At 48.3% G+C, this 18,760-nt stretch overlaps 1 protein-coding gene across 1 annotated transcript; it reads left to right on the top strand.

The window, feature by feature from the left end:
* Positions 1 to 14,448: 14,448 nt before the first annotated feature.
* LOC119341144 (peroxidase P7-like) lies at positions 14,449 to 15,687 on the top strand. The gene is made up of 2 exons (XM_037613019.1): positions 14,449 to 14,722; positions 14,829 to 15,687. Exons 1-2 carry the CDS (start codon positions 14,507 to 14,509, stop codon positions 15,570 to 15,572), a joined length of 960 nt encoding a protein of 319 aa, XP_037468916.1. The 5' UTR covers positions 14,449 to 14,506; the 3' UTR covers positions 15,573 to 15,687.
* Positions 15,688 to 18,760: the final 3,073 nt, after the last annotated feature.

Raw genomic sequence — 18,760 nt, forward strand, 5'->3', positions numbered from 1 at the left:
TTATGCCTCAACCACGAAAATAAAGAATACTCCAAGGAAACCAGAACTGCCATAACTTCTGCAAATGAGCTCCGAATTGAGCAAACTCAAGCTTGTTGGATAGAGCAAGACGAGTAGCATCAAAACAACGAGTGAAACCTCCAATCGAGAAGAACCGGCATACCCTCCAACATCGAAAACATCATAGAAGGTGCATGAGAACTCCGTTTTCGATGAACTCGAGCTTGTCATAAAAATGACCATAAGCTCCAAATCTCACAAGGAGAAGAACCAAACAAGAACCAAAAAGATGGTGCAAGGATGCAATGGTTTGAGCTCTCTACGAACGATACGATCAAGTAGCTCATCAAGAGCCCCCCTTGATAGTACGGCAATCAATCCTATAACCCAGTCTCCCACAACTACCGTGAGACCGGTAAAATAGAAAACCTATCAAGGGCAAACCTTTGCCTTGCACATGGTCCACTTGAGTTAGATGATGACGATCTTGACTCCCTCAAGTTGGACCACCTTTCTTGATTGCATTGGCTCGAAGAAGACTAGTTGATTGCTCCCCCATACTCCACTATGGGTGAGCCACTCTTCTGCACATCTTCACAAGTCCATTGTCGCCACAATGGACGGCAAGCTTCAAGTATATGATCTCTTCGTGATGATTCTACTTGAGCTTGCACACGGCAACCTAACCCCACAAAGAACTCGCACGAAGACCATGGGTTAGTACACAAAGCGTAATTGACCATGCTTACCATACCATGGGATCGCTTGATCCCTCTCGGTACATCTTCTATGCTTTGTGTGTTGATCAACTTGATTCATTCTTTGACTTAGTCTTGATCAACCTTGAATCTTTCCAACTCTCTTCATTTTGATGATGTCTTGAAGGTAAACATGAATGATCACACAATCTTCTTCTTCAAGACATGCTTGCAATAAGCTCAACACTCATAAGACCAATCTTTGGATAATTCCTTAATACCAACTTGGTCATCACAAACTCTCCTTGAAACCAACAAATGGACTCCAAGAAAAGCCTATGGACAAACCCTTCAAATATAACTCAAGGCAACCATTAGTCCATAGAGATTGTCATCAATTGCCAAAACCAAACATGGGGGCACCGCATGTTCTTTCACCAGTGAGGAACCTCAATTCTGAATAGTCCGAGCACCAGCCGCTTTGGTCCTTAGTCCAATTGTGGACGGCTTCCGGCTTACTAACGTGCTCATGGACGGTGGCAGCGGATTAAACCTCATCTACGAGGAAACACTCAACAAAATGGAGATAGACAAGAGCCGCATTGAGCAAAGCAGCACGACCTTCAGAGGAATCATCCCTAGTCGGGAGGCACGATGTGCGGGAAAAATCACACTGGATGTGGTATTCGGCACGCCGGAGAATTATAGGTCCGAAGAAATCACATTCCAAGTGGCCCCGTTTAGTAGTGGATACCACGCCCTTTTAGGGCAGGATGCATTCACGAGCTTCCAAGCTATACCCCATTACGGGTACATGAAGCTCAAGATGCCTGGGCCCAATGGAATCATCACTCTAGCTAGTGATCCGGACATAGCACTCCGCGCCGAAAATAAAACCGCCAAACTAGCCCTTGAGGCATTATCCGAAGCTCTTGCGGCCGAAGAACTAACTGCGCTGCACTCCACAGTGGATAGGGACAACATGATACTCGACAAACGACCCAAGTCCACCTCTTTTAAACCAGCGGACGAAATAGTCAAATTCCAGGTCCACCCAACGGACCCTACAGAAACAGCATCCATTGGGGCACAGCTGAACCCCACAATAGACGTTGCACTGCGAGAGTTGTTGCGTGAGAATTGGGATATCTTCACCTGGCATCCTTTTGACATGCCATGTATCCCACGCAGGCTGGCCGAGCATAGCCTAAACATATTAAAGGGATACAAGCCGGTCAAGCAAACTCTTCGGTGCTTTTCAGAACCTAAGCGACAAGCCATGGGAGAAGAGCTAGCCAAGCTACTCGAAGCCGGATTCATCAGAGAGATAAAACATCCGGACTGTCTAGCAAACCTGGTGATGGTACCAAAGAAGGACAAATCCTGACGCCTATGTGTCGATTTCAAGAAACTCAATAAGGCTTGCCCCAAGGATCCCTTCCCCTCCCTCGCATCGATCAAATCATCGATGCTACCGCAGGACACGACTCATTGTGCTTCCTCGACGCATACTCCGGATACCATCAAATCAAGATGGTAGAATCCGATCAAGCCGCAACGGCATTCATCACTCCATACGGCCCCTTCTGTTTTAACACCATGCCTTTCAGGCTAAAAAATGCCGGTGCAACCTATCAATGCATGATTCAGACATGCTTGGAAATACAAATCGGCAAAACAGTCGAGGCATACATAGACAATGTGGTCATCAAAACCAGACACGTCGAATCTTTAACAGACGACTTGAGGCTTACGTTCGATAATCTCCGAACATATGACATCAAGCTCAATCCGGAAAAATGCGTCTTTGGCGTACCTGCCGGAAAGCTCTTGGGCTTCATCATTTCCAATAGAGGAATTGAAGCAAATCCGGTTAAAATCCGAGCTCTGTCAAGCAAATCCAGAAATTAACTAGATGTGTGGCTGCTCTAAGCCGCTTTATCTCCCGATTAGGAGAAAAGGCACTACCTCTCTATCGCCTTCTTCGATGCACCGAACACTTCGAGTGGACGGATGCGGCTACGGCCGGACTGGAAGAAATAAAGGCCCTCCTGGCCAGCAATCCAATCCTGGCCGCGCCAAGTATCGGCGAACCTATGCTGTTATATATAGCTGCAACACATCAGGTTGTAAGCGCAGTGCTCGTCGTCGAATGAGAGACGAACGGACATAAATTCCCGCTTCAAAAGCCGGTATACTACGTATCCACTGTCCTCACTCCATGCAAGTCACGGTACCCACATTATCAAAAGATAGCATACGCGGTCTTCATGGCATCCGGAAACTATGACACTGCTTTCAAGAGTGTTCTATCATGGTGGCCTCCGAAGTACCACTCAACGATATAATCAATAACCGCGATGCCACGGGCCGGATTGCTAAGTGGGATATCGAGCTCCTCCCGTTCGACATCACATACAAACCACGGCGAGCCATTAAGTCGCAAGTACTGGCTAACTTCGTCGCCGAATGGACAGAAGCCGAACTCCCTAAAGAGTACGGCGCGTACTCCAATTAGATCATGCACTTTGACGGCTCTAAGATGTTGGCTGGTCTTGGGGCAGGCGTTGTCCTGACATCCCCCACCGGAGATACAGTCCAATACATACTCCAAATACTATACACAGACTCCAACAATGCAGCCGAATACGAGGTTCTGTTGCACGGTCTTCCGATGGCAGTCTCCATGGGCATTCAACGCCTAGAAGTGCGTGGGGATTCGAACCTCCCAATATCTTAAATAAATGGAGATTTCGACGCCAAGGACCCAAAAATGGCGGCTTACCGCAATGCTATCCTCAAAATGTCAGCTCGATTCGAGGGGCTCGAATTCGACCATGTGGTCCGGGAAAATAATCAAGCGGCGGATATCCTCGCCCGCATCAGCGCCAAGCGCGACCCCGTCCCACCTAATATCTTCTTGGAAAGGCTATTCAAGCCATCCATGGTGTGGGAAGGGGAGACTGGCAATACCAGTCAAGATCCGAACACAACCCTAGATCCTGAACACTCTGACGTAATCGGAGGCTCCGCCACCCAAATAACACCTTCGACCCACGTGATCATGGCTGTCATCGCCCCGTGGACTAAACCCTTCTTAGCCTACTTAAATAGGCAAGAACTCCCTAAGGACCAAAATGAGGCACGTTGCATTGTGCGGCGCTCTAAAGCCTACAAGAATCCACGAGGGAGAGCTTTATAAGAAAAGCGCGACTGGAGTGCTCCAAAGGTGCATCTCCGAAGAGGAAGGGCGGCAGCTCTTGGCCGAAATTCATGCCGGACTCGGAGGCCACCACGCCGCAGCTTGGGCACTCGTAAGCAAGGCCTTACGTACTGGTTTCTACTGGCTGACAGCCCGGGCAGACGCTCAGGACCTTGTCCAACATGGCGTCGGTTGCCAGCTTTTTGCAAATCAAAGCCATATGCCACCTATCGCTCTCCAAACAATCCCCATAACTTGGCCCTTTGCGGTCTGGGGGCTTGATATGGTTGGACCCCTTAAAGGAGGAAGCCATAAGAAGAAATACTTGTTGGTCATGGTGGATAAATTCACCAAATGGATAGAAGCCAAACCAGTTAAAACGGCTGAGTCTGGACCAGTGATAGACTTCATATCCGTGGTCGTACACCGTTACGGTGTCCCCCACAGCATCATCACCGATAACGGCTCAAACTTCACGGCCGACGAGGTGAAAACTTGGTGCGCCAAAATGGGCATTAAGCTCGATTATGCCTCCGTCTATCACCCCCAAACAAACGGTCAAGTCGAACGAGCAAATGGTCTTATTATGAGCGGCATTAAACCCAGACTAGTGCGATCCTTGAAGGAATCAGATATGCACTGGGTAGAAGAACTCGACTCCGTACTATGGGGGCTGCGGACCACGCCAAATCGCACCACCGGATACACACCATTTTTTATGGTGTACGGTGCAAAGGCAGTGCTACCCTGCGATATCATTCATGACTCACCTCGAGTGCGCATGTACGAAGAGAGAGAAGCCGAGCTGGACCGGCAGGACATTTTAGATGCCCTGGAGGAGGAGCGTGACATCGCAAAGGCTCGTTCTGCATTCTATCAGCAGTAGGCTCAAAGGTATCAAAGCAGAGAAGTACGGGCCAAAACTTATAACGTTGGCGAACTGTTCTACGCCTACCAGAGAAGAAAAAGGACAAGCTCAAGCCCAAGTGGGAGGGTCCCTTCATCATTAATAAAGTTCTCTCCGGAGGAGCGTACCATCTGCGTGATGCATCAGACAATCGACTCGAGCCGAACCCATGGAATGCGGCCAGACTCCGAAGATTCTATGCCTAGTGCCGAACTCTGTGTTCATCTCCTTACCTCCACCTTTCTTTTTTAAGTTATATCCTCTCTCTCTTTCTTTTTTTATAACCTTAAAAGCTTCAAGTATGCTTCGACCACACACTCCTGCCACGCTATGCGCGCTCAATATACCTGGGGGCTTCTTATACATAAGCTTAATATAATTACCTTCTGGGCTTTATGCCCGCCACATATGCGTCATTCCTCCACATGTACCTTTTTTCACCATTATATTAATCGATATGACTTAAGTTTTGGCCAAGCTGGGTTGCCTGGAACTTGTGTTTATGCCCTACGTTCCCGTTAATTCGGCTAGGGCATAAGGGGAGCACCTTTGCAATTGTTACTGCCGGGTTAGCCGGATGTGTACCTCAGACTGGATGAAGCCGAAAGCTAGCGTTCTTAAGGGAATATTTGATTGGTGAACAAAAGATGTTTCTCACTTATTGCAAAACATGCCCCCAGATGCTTATATCCTGCGTCGTTTTTTGCAGTTCGGACATGCACATTAATGCATGTGTACCCAGGGAAAGGAACCCTTAACGGAACTATTCTCCCTAGAAGATGTTTCTTACTATCCATGTAATATAACATAGCTAGTTGGGTACTTGTCTGTTCAAGCACTTATGACCCCTACGCCTGGTTTCCACGCGTACCCCGGTTTTTACATAACTGAGCGGGTATTCGGATACACTCCGGACTGTCGGGTCCAGAGATTGAAGCGAAAAGGTCCGCCAAGACAAATGATTTACAATTCGGCTAGGGAAAAAATATGTCCTTTGAAGTACAAAGTCACTTAAACTGACTAAATTCTTCTTCTATACCATCCAACAGGCTGTCTAGCCTACAATCCTGTTGGGAATACTTCGCGGCTAATGCTACCTGGTCATATACCAGACTAATGGGGATCTCTTTCCCATCTGACCCTACAGGTCCGACCTCGGCCATGTGGTTCGGGTCAGCTTTGGTGTATCGTGTCTTCACCATGGCCCAGGCCTCCCTTGCACCTTGTCGGCAGGCCGATATCTTCCATAATCGGAAGCGCCGCCGCGCTCCCTTGAGCATCTCCACGAGCTCTCCCATGCCTCCGGGCAGGGATGCGGACGGCCACAAGGCCTGGGAAATACCCTGCATCACCTACCAAATTTGCCCGTGCAGTTGTGAGAGCTCTTGCAGAAGATCACCTGCAGATCCGGGCATCTCCTCTTCGGGACGACCTGTCAGCATACCTACAGACATAATTCTGTTAGCCCGCTTCTTCGCTGAACTTTATAAAGGTTTGTTCGAGCACTTACTAAAAATGCCGCGTCGAAGCCTCTTATTCTCCTTCATGGAGTCAGCAAGTTGGGCCCGAACATCTTATAATTCAACGTACAGCCAGGTCTTCGTGTCCGGGAGATTATTTTTCTCCCGTATAACCTTTGTAAGCACGCGCTCGCCAGCCTTTAGCTGTCGTTCAGCATATTGCTCATCCCCCGGTAGGATCTCCGGATTACCTCCGGGATTGTCTGCAGAATCTATTGTTAGATTTGCATTAATGCCGAATACTAACTAGTACATGTCATTACATTCATTCCGATCAAGAGAAGTATTACCAGATGGGGCCTTCTTGGACTCCTCCATTCCGGCAACTGCGGCCCGCAACTGGGCTTTGCACTCCTCCAGCTCTAGACAACTGGGTATTCTTCTATGTAAGAACCTATGCATACAATGATCCTTAAATCAGTTGTGCCAACTATTTCAAGTCTCAGGGGCTACTGATATACATACTTATCAAATTTTATTACCCATATATCCTTTACATACTGGTCCGTGGCTCTGGCGAGGCCATCTTGAGCAGCTCGGATGTACGCGTCCCCTGAGTTGAAGGCATTGAACGCCTCTTCAGAGAAATTAGGGTCGCGTAGCGTGGCCCGTCGGCGCCTATGATTCATGGCGCTCTCCACTTCGGATTTTGTAGCGGATAATCTATCTGCATCCTCTGTAGGAGGATCGTCCGGCGTTGTCCCCGCGTTGACCTCCGCCCTTGAGTCCGGCCTCGGAGTCCGGCTGGTGGAGGCGTGGCCGGCAGGCTCTCCGGATATAGTCCGGCAAGCGCTTTTTCTGCCAGGAAACCATGGACATTGTTATATTTTAAAGACGATAATTACGTAGCAGGTTTTTAATCGTACCTCCGCAACGGTGTCTCGGTCCTGACCGCCTTCCTTTTAAGCCTACCCGACTTCGGTGCCCCTTGTTGATGAGTCACCGCGGGTTCGGCGCGGCGTCCCGATGGCCTTCCCTGTAAAACGCAATACATGTGCAGTCGGTAAGGCGCAAAGAGGGGATCCTTCTTGGAAGTTGGGATTCCGGTTTTACTTACATGTGATACAGGGAGTAGGCCAGGATAATCAGCTATGATGGCCACCAAGGCACCATCACAGCTTAACTGGTAAAATGTCTTGTCGACGAGCTCCACAAATATGTCCGGATCTTCTTCAAGTCTGGGGTCGAAGGGCCCGGTCGGGGTCCTCTGGCTGTGGAGACGGGCTGTGAACCTCCCTCATAGCTTTTCGCAGTTCCTGCTATGAATTGGCAAGGTAAATATTTGTGCTAAAGAATGCGAGAAAGACTGGAATAAAAGATAGCAGCTCACCTAGCTTGGGGGGTTGTACATGGAGAATCCATCCCGTGGCTTAATACGGATGAACTCCTCTTCTTCTCCTTTGTACAAATTGGACAGTATTTTCGCCAGAGCGGCGGCGGAGTCCGGACCTTTACGGCCGCAACGGGTGGCATCGTCTTCTCCATTGAAGTGCCACATGGGTTTCCCACGATATTGAAGTGGCTGCACTCCCCGCATTATACATATTGACATAACCTCAACTATTGTCAGTCCTTATTTGGCCAGCGTCTTTATCCTGTCCATCAGGAAAAGGACCTCTCTGTTATCTTCCTCTTGGGGGCTACGGGGGCGCCTGTTGTGGCATTTCTTCAATGGGGCATTTAAAAACTCAGGAAGGCCCATCCGAATAGGGCCCGGAAGAGGGATGTCCTCCATATAGAACCACTCTGAAGGCCAGTCTTGGGATGTCCTCTTCGGAGTACCGGACAAGTATCCGGTCCCGGCGATGCGCCATATTTTGGCTCTGCCCACTTGATATACCGACCCCTCCTGAGTGCGGGGTACGAGGCAGAATAGCCTCTTCCATAGCTCGAAATGAGCTTCGCAGCCCAGAAATAGCTCGCAGAAGGCAACGTAGCCTGCGATGTGTAAAATGGAGGCGGGGGTGAAGTTATGCAGCTGGAGGCCATAGAACTCTAGGAGCCCGCGGAGGAACGGATGGATTGGAAATCCAAGTCCCCTCAGCAAGTAAGGGACAAGGCATACCCACTCCCCCTTGGACGGGTTGGGCAAACTCTCCGCTTGCTCCCCGCCATTATAAGTGGCTAGTCCGGCTCGGACGGGGACCATGTATGCAGGAGGGAGAAACCCCTGGGTCTGCAACTCTACCAATCGGCTATGGGGAACGGAACACTTCTCCCAATCTCCTGGCTTAGTGCTACAGGAGCGAGAGGAGGAGCCGCGATGGTCGGCCATGATGGGATGGATTTTTCCGGGCGCGCTCTGATGGATACTCGCTGGGAGGAGATGGTGTGATTTGGATTTGAGGATTCCCGTCTCTTTAAATAGACAATTTACTTACATGGTCAGGGTGGCAAATGTAAAAATGCCCCGACTTCTCGCATTCGCTCGACACATGGAGATAGCCATTATTAAAGCACAGAAGCCGAGGAGTGCAACATTAATGGGAAGCCGGACACTGCTCGTTACAACAAGTACTCTGGAGAATTTGGAGAAGAACCCGCCTTGCAATGCCGAAGACAATCTGCGCGCCGAACTCATCGTCATTGAAGCCGGTTCAGGGGCTACTGAGGGAGTCCTGGATTAGGGGGTCCTCGAACAGCCGGACTATATACTTTGGCCGGACTGTTGGACTATGAAGATACAAGATTGAAGACTTCGTCCCGTGTCCGGGTGGGACTCTCCTTTGCGTGGAAGGCACGCTTGGCAATTCGGATATGTAGATATCCTTCTCTGTAACCGACTATGTGTAACCCTAGCCCCCTCCGGTGTCTATATAAACCAGAGGGTTTAGTCCGTAGAAGAACAACAATCATAATCATAGGCTAGCTTCTAGGGTTTAGCCTCTACGATCTCGTGGTAGATCAACTCTTGTAATAATCATATCATCAAGATCAATCAAGCAGGAAGTAGGGTATTACCTCCATCGGGAGGGCCCGAACCTGGGTAAACATCGTGTCCCCTGCCTCCTGTTACCATTAGCCTTAGACGCATAGTTCGGGACCCCCTACCCGAGATCCGCCGGTTTTGACACCGACAGACATGACTTCCCATGCTCCTCATATCATCTTTGCTCCTCATTGATACCAACACCTGGCATGTGGATGTCGCAGATTCACTAAAAAATACCTACATAGTCCTGGGGATCTTCGGATCTAGTTATCTAGGCCCTTAAATTAGACAACAAGCAATGTGTATACCATGCACACAAAAAATCTCCCAATCAATATTCCAAGTAATCACACATTAGTAATCGAAGTAATAGGCACTATCTCATCTTATACCATTCCCCTCCTCTCTCACACTTGAGAGGGACTACTCGCACATGCAAGGGTGGTCACAATCAAACGGTTATATCAAATGAAGGGAAATCGTATCGATAATACCGTATCATCACAACAAGATGAATGATTATCCAAGTCTCAATCTTTGGCTCAAAGTACGAAACAAGGATACAAACCCTCACAATGTTGGAGTTTTCATTCTCTTCCTCTCTCTTAGAGTTATTGATAGTGAAGTGGTGGATCTCCTCAATGGAGGGATCTAGGATGAATCTAAATGAAGATATTCCCTCTAGTTCTCCTCTCTTCTCTTATACTTCTAGTGGTTGTGTGTTTTCTCCCTTCTCTATTATCCGAATGTTTTCATTCTACTTAGAAGAGTGGTGGGTTTGAAGATATGCTAGTGGTGCTACATGGTACAAGCAGCGGTATGAGAGCCCTCTCTCATACCAGAGCCCAGATAGGCTCCTGGATGCCCACTCTTGCTTTGTCTTCTGTAGGAAGTTGTTCGTCACCCCTTATTCTTCTCAATCTTGGTGTTGGTTTCCTTAAAATACCTAAGTAATGTGATCAAAGTCAAGCACCAAGTTTTGTCCGATTTTGACAGACTGGGAGCAAAAGCCGGTGAGAGCGCAACATAATAAAATGCAATATCTCCCAGAAAAAAGATGCAAAATGGAGTAGATATAGCATTCATATTTAAAAATCATGCAACATTGTGCTAATATATGAAGGGTTGCACGTAATCATGATTCCTTGCCAAATAGAGTTCACACAAATATTGTGTTCAAGTTATGGGTCTTTATCTTGCATGGGAAAAAAATTACCACTACACCCAGCTTGCCACTCATAACCCAAATGTAAGTGCCTAGACAAATGAGCTTCATAACACAACATTTATGCTACAAGTCTTCCCCTACTCATAGCCGAAATCTGGATATAACCATGGTGGATCTTTCATAGGCCAGATAAGTAGCCCACTCTCCAAGAATCACTCATGGTACATCTACTCATTGGTCATTGGAGTGGTGGCCTAATGTCAACTACGCACTTCTATTTTTGTAGTCACTTGTTGGGCTCCAAGTGCAGAGGATTGTAGGGCATCACCGATTTTCTAAGTGGATGACCTAAGATTTATCAGTCTATATGCGTAGAATGAAAGTATTCTCCTCTCAAGCAACCCTGCAATCAAGATACAAGTATCTCTAGTGTCCCAAACACACCTAGCACACATGTCAATTCTGTAGTGCCCTAGTTCGGCGAAGAGATTGACAATATAGATGGTACACTTGTTTTTATATTTTTGGAATGAATAAAAACATCAAAGTGAAAGTGTGCAAACATGACTGAAATGAGATTTTGCTGATAAAAAACAAGGCCTATGGTTTATAGGTTAACTAAAGGAAACTCTCAACATTAATAATTTGATTAAGATATATGATCTAACCTCAGAATGTTCCAATTTTATTAAATAGGATGAGACTCGTAAGTGCGGTAAAGAGTCACACCCAATGGTCATCTTTCTAATCTTGATCTAATGAGCACTCATATGTCACTTCAGGTGTCTCCCAAAATTATACTAAGCAATGACCATATGATCTTCATGATTCCCGAAGTTGAATACACAACATGAACATGATTCGATCCAACATAAAAGGCACTCATATCCGGAAGCACATCATATAGTTAACAACATTAATAAAGCCCAATATCACAATCATGTTTGGCATCATATGAACAAGAGAGAAAAAAGGATGACACATAGCTATTACTTACAAACCCTCAACCCCAAAGGAGTCTACACACGTCACCATGAGAGGATTACAAAGAAACAATTGTTGGTGATGCTGATGGAGATGGCGTAGATGTCCTGATCGTCATTCAGGCACCGCCGGAGGAAAGGGGGGAGAGGCCCCTCCTTCTTTTTCTTCCTTGGTCGTCTCCCCGGCATGGATAGTTGCTTCCCCTCTATTTTTCATGGCTATGGTGGAGAGCGCCTTCCCCGAGACTTGATGTCAGTTTCGAGAGTAATTTTTTGCCTCCCGTCACCGTTTTATCTCCTTATGGATATTCATAACTCCGAAAAATAGGACGGTGGATATTTCTCCGCCAACGATGGTGTCGCAGGTGGACTAGGGCCGGAAGCACTTCGCCCCACCCACACTAGGGCATATCTGAGGAACCGGTAATGGAACCCAAGCGGCGGGGTGGGTGTGAGTCTGAAGAGGCTGGGCGACGTCGAGCCCAAAAGGGACGCACGGCTGAGCGGACACATGTTGTGTCTGGGCCTGCGAGGGAGGGGGGAGATCGCCGGTATGGGACTGGCAGCCGGTAGAAGCTCTCTCTCTCTCTCACACACACACACACACACCAAAAGCGAAGAGAAGCTGGTCGTGGACCATGCATTCTTTTCTTCATCATGATACATTAGTCAACTTGAGCTTTTGAAGATCATTCTTATTCGCAGAGCCATCAACAATGACATACTACACATCAACTTGGTTAATTAATTGCATTAATTTTCTACTAGTCATAGCACTCAACGCGCTAACATTGAGAATCATGCATGCATACGAAAGCATGATCTAGAAAAAAATGGAATATGAAGAAGTCAAACAAAATATTTCCTCGTTTCGTTTTTGTTGTCGCCATTTGTATACCTGATTTGTACTACCGTAGTTCTCCCACCGCGACAAGAAAAATAGAACGGAGGAAGTACTTAACAAAATATGGGATGTACGTGTACAATGTTTCTGGAGCTGAACTTCAATTTTGAATCAGAGCAAAAATGATAGACAATGGTCGGTTTTGTAATTCCTAAAAAAGGGTTTTGTAATCGGTTTTGCAAATTCCTCCGTAAAGTTTTCAATTATATAAGTCCAACTGTAAGGTGTGCATACATCCCGGCATCGAGAAAGCGTGTGTTTAGAGTGTGTTTTCTCAGACCGTGCAAAAGTCGACTAGTGCTCATCTTTTGAACTAGGCAAACAGCCCAAGTGGACGACATGCGTGTTTGCGTTTCAACGGTTGGTCCCAGCCCGTTCTCTAACACCCTTTGATTCCAGCCACCCAATTGCACCATCAATCAAAGATTCTGGGCGTGGACAATTGCACCATCCAAGCAAGCAACCATGTCGACGCATATGCATCCTTAATTTTGTGCAATTCAAGCTAGGTACGTACTCGTATTAGTTTTTAGAGAAGGAGGATAACCCTGGCCTTTGCATCTGGGCGATGCATACGGCTATTTTATTAATTATTCTCACAAGACCTTACAAAGTAATATCACAGTAAGACTAAAGTCGCCGTCTAAGCAACAAACTGTCGCTACGCCTATCCAGTTGATGAACGGACGCAGATAGCCCGGGCCTAATACCAAACAGACATCGCAGCCAAACCTAACATCTAAGATCTGAGGGCCCATCTAGGACGCCTGCCTGGCATGGATCTCACCGGTCCGGCATGCTCTCAGAGGCCGCCGCCGCCAACTGCCACCGCTCCATCTTCAGAACTGTACTGATGCATTAACTTTGGTCGGTCTAGCTATCGTCGACGCCATCACGGCGTCCAACGGCACCTCCTCCCTGCGCGCAAATTGCTGTGCACGTCGCGGTCGCCACTGATACACCTCAGCACCATGCTGCCAAGTACCACCAGCCGACACAGCTTGAAGTCTTTGGAAGATCTTTCATGCGTAGCACCTGCCGACCAGGCATGGCAAAGCGTAGCACCTGTCGGTCAGGCATGACTTGAAATCTCCACCGAAGCTCCATGCAAGACGAAGCCGCCCCACCTCCTGCCTCTGACTTCCAGCGCTGCTCCACAAACGATGCTCCCAAGAGAGAAACGACACCGCAGTGCCGCCATCATCCGATTTGTAACACCAGATCCTAGGGTTTCCCCCAGAGCAGCACGAGTGGGTCGACAATAGTTACACGACAATGCCTCCATCAAGGTAACGGCGTAGAACGCCGCCATCGCCTGCCAACAGCTCGATTTTCACCGGCAACCATGTCTCCCCAACTCGCAGCCGGGACTAGATGATGGATCTCGAGATCCGATCACCAAGCCTCTGGCCGGCCATCTTTGACGACGAAGATGACCACCATCATTGGCCAACTAGACGACGCGAGATGAAGTAGGGCGCTGCCAGCGTGCGTCCTGGCCAGCACCACCGGTGCTAGGCCTGTCCCGGACCACGCCTCCTGGCCGCGGGCAACGGCAAACGCTGTCACGACGAGGAAGCAGACCGGAAGCCCAGATCCAGCCCACCCACGCGCCGCCACGTGGCCACCACCGTCGTCGTCGTGAGGGACGCCGCCTCACGGGCAGCAGGCGCCAGCCCCCGGCGGAACACCGCCGCACGCCATCGGCCGCCGCGAGATCTGCGTGAGAACGGCGAGTACGCCCCGCCGCCACCTTCCCTGGGGATCACGCGGGCTTCGCCGGTGTCCCCTCCGGCAGCGGCGAAGCGGGGGAGGAGCGGGGAGGGCGGCTAGCGGCGCGGTTAGGGTTAGGGGCGGGGAGCAACACCAAGGAAGTGGCTGGTTCAGAAGCACGTACTCGTATTAGTTAGCCTGTCAATTCGCTGCGCTTTTGTTTTCTCTTGTTCTGGTCCGGTCCTGACCTTGTCAGCCTTCCGGCCAGGAAGCACGAGGCTGCAGCTCGTCAATGGAGCTCTACAATATTGCAGAGCGTTCGCACATGCGCACGCGCATAAAAACATGCAGCTTGTACGCAAGCACTATATAAGCATATGCTTCCACTCATGTTCAACACATTAATATTATCTCCTTGTTACTTGCTTCTTCTGCGCTGTGCAGCGATCGCTCTCATCACCAGACACCAGTCAATAGGCATGCCGTCCTCCAGGGCCCCTTGTTGGGTCGCGCTGCTCCTCTTCGTTGCTCTGGTTGCCACCGCCAATGGCAGCGAGCTCTTCGCGGGTTACTACGAGAAGACGTGCCCCAACGTGCAGCACGTCGTGCGGTCAGTGATGGCGAGCAGGGTCGCCGCCCAGCCGAGGATGGCGCCGGCCGTCCTCCGCCTCTTCTTCCATGACTGCTTCATCAACGTATATACGCACCTCTATTCTATACTTGTACATATACTCTACCTACTACAGTACTATGCATGGTTACATTTGCTAAATACTGTACGATTTACAAATGACATGCCAGGGATGCGATGCTTCCATTCTCCTGGACGCAACTCCCTTCTCCCCCGGCGAGAAGGATGTGAAGCCGAACGCCTCCCTCACCGGCTACACCGTCATCGACGACATCAAGTCCGCGCTAGAGCACGACTGCCCGGCCACTGTCTCCTGCGCCGACGTCATCGCCCTTGCGTCCCGCGACGCAGTCGCCCTGCTCGGAGGTCCCACCTGGAGCGTGCCCCTCGGCCGCAAGGATTCGCGCTTCGCCGCCGACCCGGAGTCCACCAAGAAAGGCCTCCCCAGCCCCAAAGACGACCTCGCCGAGCTCGTCACCATGTTCGCAGAGCTCAACCTCGACGCTCGTGACATGACCGCGCTCTCCGGTGCCCACACTGTCGGGATGGCCAACTGCGAGACCTATAGGGACCGTGTCTACGGCCCCAATGGCGACATCGACCCCTCCTTCGCACAGACCACGCGACAGACGTGCCAGGGTACTTCTGGTAAGGCGCCGTTCGACGCGCAGACGCCGATGAGGTTCGACAACGCTTACTACCGGAACCTTATCGCGCGGCGTGGTCTCCTCACCTCCGACCAGACCCTATACGGCGGTGGAGGTCTGCAGGATAATCTCGTGGAGATGTATAGCGCCGACGGTGAGGCGTTCGCGAGGGACTTCGCCAAGGCCATGGTGAAGATGGGAAACATACCTCCGCCCAAAGGAATGCCAGTGGAGGTGAGGCTCAAGTGCTCCATGGCCAACCACTGATTGCTTGATCCCAAGTGCATAATGTAATCAGGCCCGGTCATATCTGATTTAATTATTATTATTATTAAATTTACTATTTGTAACGAGTACTCATGCAATAAATGGTTTTTTCGTCTGTTTTTAACATCAGTACAGACACAAGCATCCATATATATGTGCATACAATCATCCCTATAAACACACACTTTATCTCTATGAGCAATTGAGTACCTCCGAGAGACTGAGCAGGCATATCATGTTGAGATTTTACGAAGTCATTGTATGCGTCTTGTAGTCGACGGAAACGTCTCCTCCCACTGAACGTGTATGTATCGCCGAAAATCCTGAAATAAATCCAGAATAAATGTGAGCACCAGAACTTGAATCTTGGTGGGCTTTCTCTCCATTCTAGAATATAAGGTGTATTAGTTTTCGTGCAAGTCAACCATTTGAATCTTTGACCAAGGTTATAGAATAAAATAACAACATCTGCAATACCTAATAGATAAAATACAAAACTATTCTTCGTGATTTATCAAATGATATAAATTTTGTATTGTGGATATTGATATATCTCTACTCCTAATGTCTCAGTTGGTAGGTCGCGTTCCGGGTTTTATTTTCGTCCCACCTCACCCAGTCTTTTTTGGTACTTCTTTAGTACTTGCTCCCACCTTCCGCTCAGCCGAGACGGTTTATTTTCGTACTCCCTCCCACCTTTCAGGTAGTTCCCTCCACGCAAAAAAATCGAACCAACCAATCTCTACTCCTAATGGAGCAGTTGGTAGTCTTCGCCGGTCAATTTTCGTCCCACCACTTTCGTCCGGGTTTTTTCGTAGGTTAACTGTCGTAGATTTTTTTCGTCGCCTTCCCCACTTCATCGGTTTATTTTCACTTCACCCTCTCACACAACGAAAAAAACTGAACGGATCAGAACTTTCCATACTGACGCAAATTATTTAGTAATGTCTTTATGTAAAAGAATCAATCATAATCAATCTCTAAAGATCAAATCTAAATTGATTAATCTTCATAACGTTTGTTTCCTTTCGAATCACGTCCATAACTTTCCTTCCTTGTTTGGGCAGAAACTGTTTGGTAGCAGAGATTAGGAAGCTTCCTATGAGTGTAGTAATAGGAAGTATTCTTTTTCTTGATGATTTGTTTCCATGCATGATGATAGTAAATTATGCCAACATTCACCACTATTTATCAATGTCATCAATCGTATCCATTTCTACCAGTTTTAAGGGAATCTGCTCGCTATGTCTGTTTAAGGGGATCCGCTCGCTAAGTCATCGTCGCATGTTATTTTCACAAACAATCTCTACTCCTAATGGAGCAGTTGGTAGCCTCGTACGGTTTATTTTTGTCCTCCTCCCACCTCCCCTGTTTTTTTTTCATCCTCTCTCCCACCTCCCAATTTCGTTGGTTTTTTTCGTCGGTTTTTACTCGCCTCCTCCCACCTCCCAATTTCGTCCGGTTTTTATTCGTCCCACCTCCCACCACCCCCTCGTACTGGTTCTTTTTCTCTCCACTCTTTCCTTGCAAACCAATAATTTTCTAACATACAAAAGATCACGAATCTATCTTTCCTTACCCGAACCAATCGCGCCCTACATCAATGCATTTCTTTATTAAGAAAACTAACACGTAAATCTTAACGCATTGCAAACAAATCCCGTTATGGACCTAATTAATTTATTATGGAATCTATACGTGGTCGCATTGGTTCTTTTTCTCTCCACTCTTTCCTTGCAAACCACTAATTTCCTAACATACAAAAGATCACGAATCTATCTTTCCTTATCCGAATCAATCGATCCCTACATCAGTGCATTTCTTTATTAAGAAAACTAACACGTAAATCTTAACGCATTGTAAAGAAATCCCGTTATGGATCTAATTAATTTATTATGGAATCTGTACGTGGTCGCATCTCTCCCCTCGTGAAAAAATCACATCCATCTCCCGTTAAAAAGGAAAAGAGAACATGAACGATCAATCCCACACCCTGCATCTCAGTAGCAAAAAATCGCCCCCGCCTCTGCTACTGCGCCTCGCCGTGTGCCCGGCTCGACCCATGCCTCGCCTGCATGGCTGGACGCCGCCGTCTCCACCGCCACATACAAGAAAATGGTGGGCAGAACCATCCATTCAAATCGCACACCCCCACCCTCCTCCGCAATCCCTAGCCCCGCATCACCCTATCGCTTTCTCGCCTCTCTTTCCCCTCGATGTAGATGGTGCCGAGCGGCGGCCTCGAGCACCGACAGTGCCGCCCTCTCTATCTTCGCTGCGTCGAGAGATGGGCCGAGGCTATCGTCGGTTCGCCGCCCATGATTGGGCCGTCCTCCGGTTGTCGCGCACCACCGGCTCCACCTAACGTGCCCGACCCTCTCCGCTTTCGACCTTCCGGTGACCACATCCCTCCGCGCCTCCATCCATCATCCACAAGGCCACTCCCTGCACCCACCCTCCTAAATTCTCCATACCGGCGGACAATCACCGAAGATCCAAGTTGGCCCGATATCAATTTTCTTACATGCTTTCTTTATCAGTTGGTGATGGGAATGGGTTCCAATTTCTCTCTCTGACTGTGGATTCGCAGGCAAGAAGCGCTTCTACATGCATCCTCCTGTCGGTCCCTAAAGTACCAAGGTAAATGGTTGATGTTGCGTTTGTCTAGGATGATATATGTTGGCTCTGTTCCGGTTCATCCGAGCAGTTTGGTGACTAATTTACTGATAATTTAATTATATTAATTAAATGAGTCGGGTGTATCGTCGTGCATTTATCTTGCCAGTAATGTTCTGTGATGCTCTGATGCACTTTGGGAATTGGTTATCTTGTCTTCAGTGCAGAACATTTGTTTATTAATGCATGAGAAGAATCCTTGTTACTACCTTGAACCTGTTTTATAATCCATATTGTTATGCACTAGCGCGTGTGCGTGTGAAATAGATGGATTATGGTCTCGTACCCAATAAGATGAATATGTGTGTGTGTTAGAGAGAGAGAGAGAGGGAGAGGGGGAGAGAGAGTGAGGAGGAGGGAGGGAGAGAGTGTGTGTGAGAATTTGATGGTAAAAATGTCGTCAATGTCACTTGATATGTATGAGAATATTAAATGTAATATTAACATAATTGATATTGAACTCTTAAAGTTAATGTGGCCCCGTTACAACGCACGGGTGTTCTTCTAGTTTT

This window comes from Triticum dicoccoides, chromosome 7B, assembly GCF_002162155.2.
Source record: "Triticum dicoccoides isolate Atlit2015 ecotype Zavitan chromosome 7B, WEW_v2.0, whole genome shotgun sequence".
NCBI lineage: Eukaryota > Viridiplantae > Streptophyta > Magnoliopsida > Poales > Poaceae > Triticum > Triticum dicoccoides.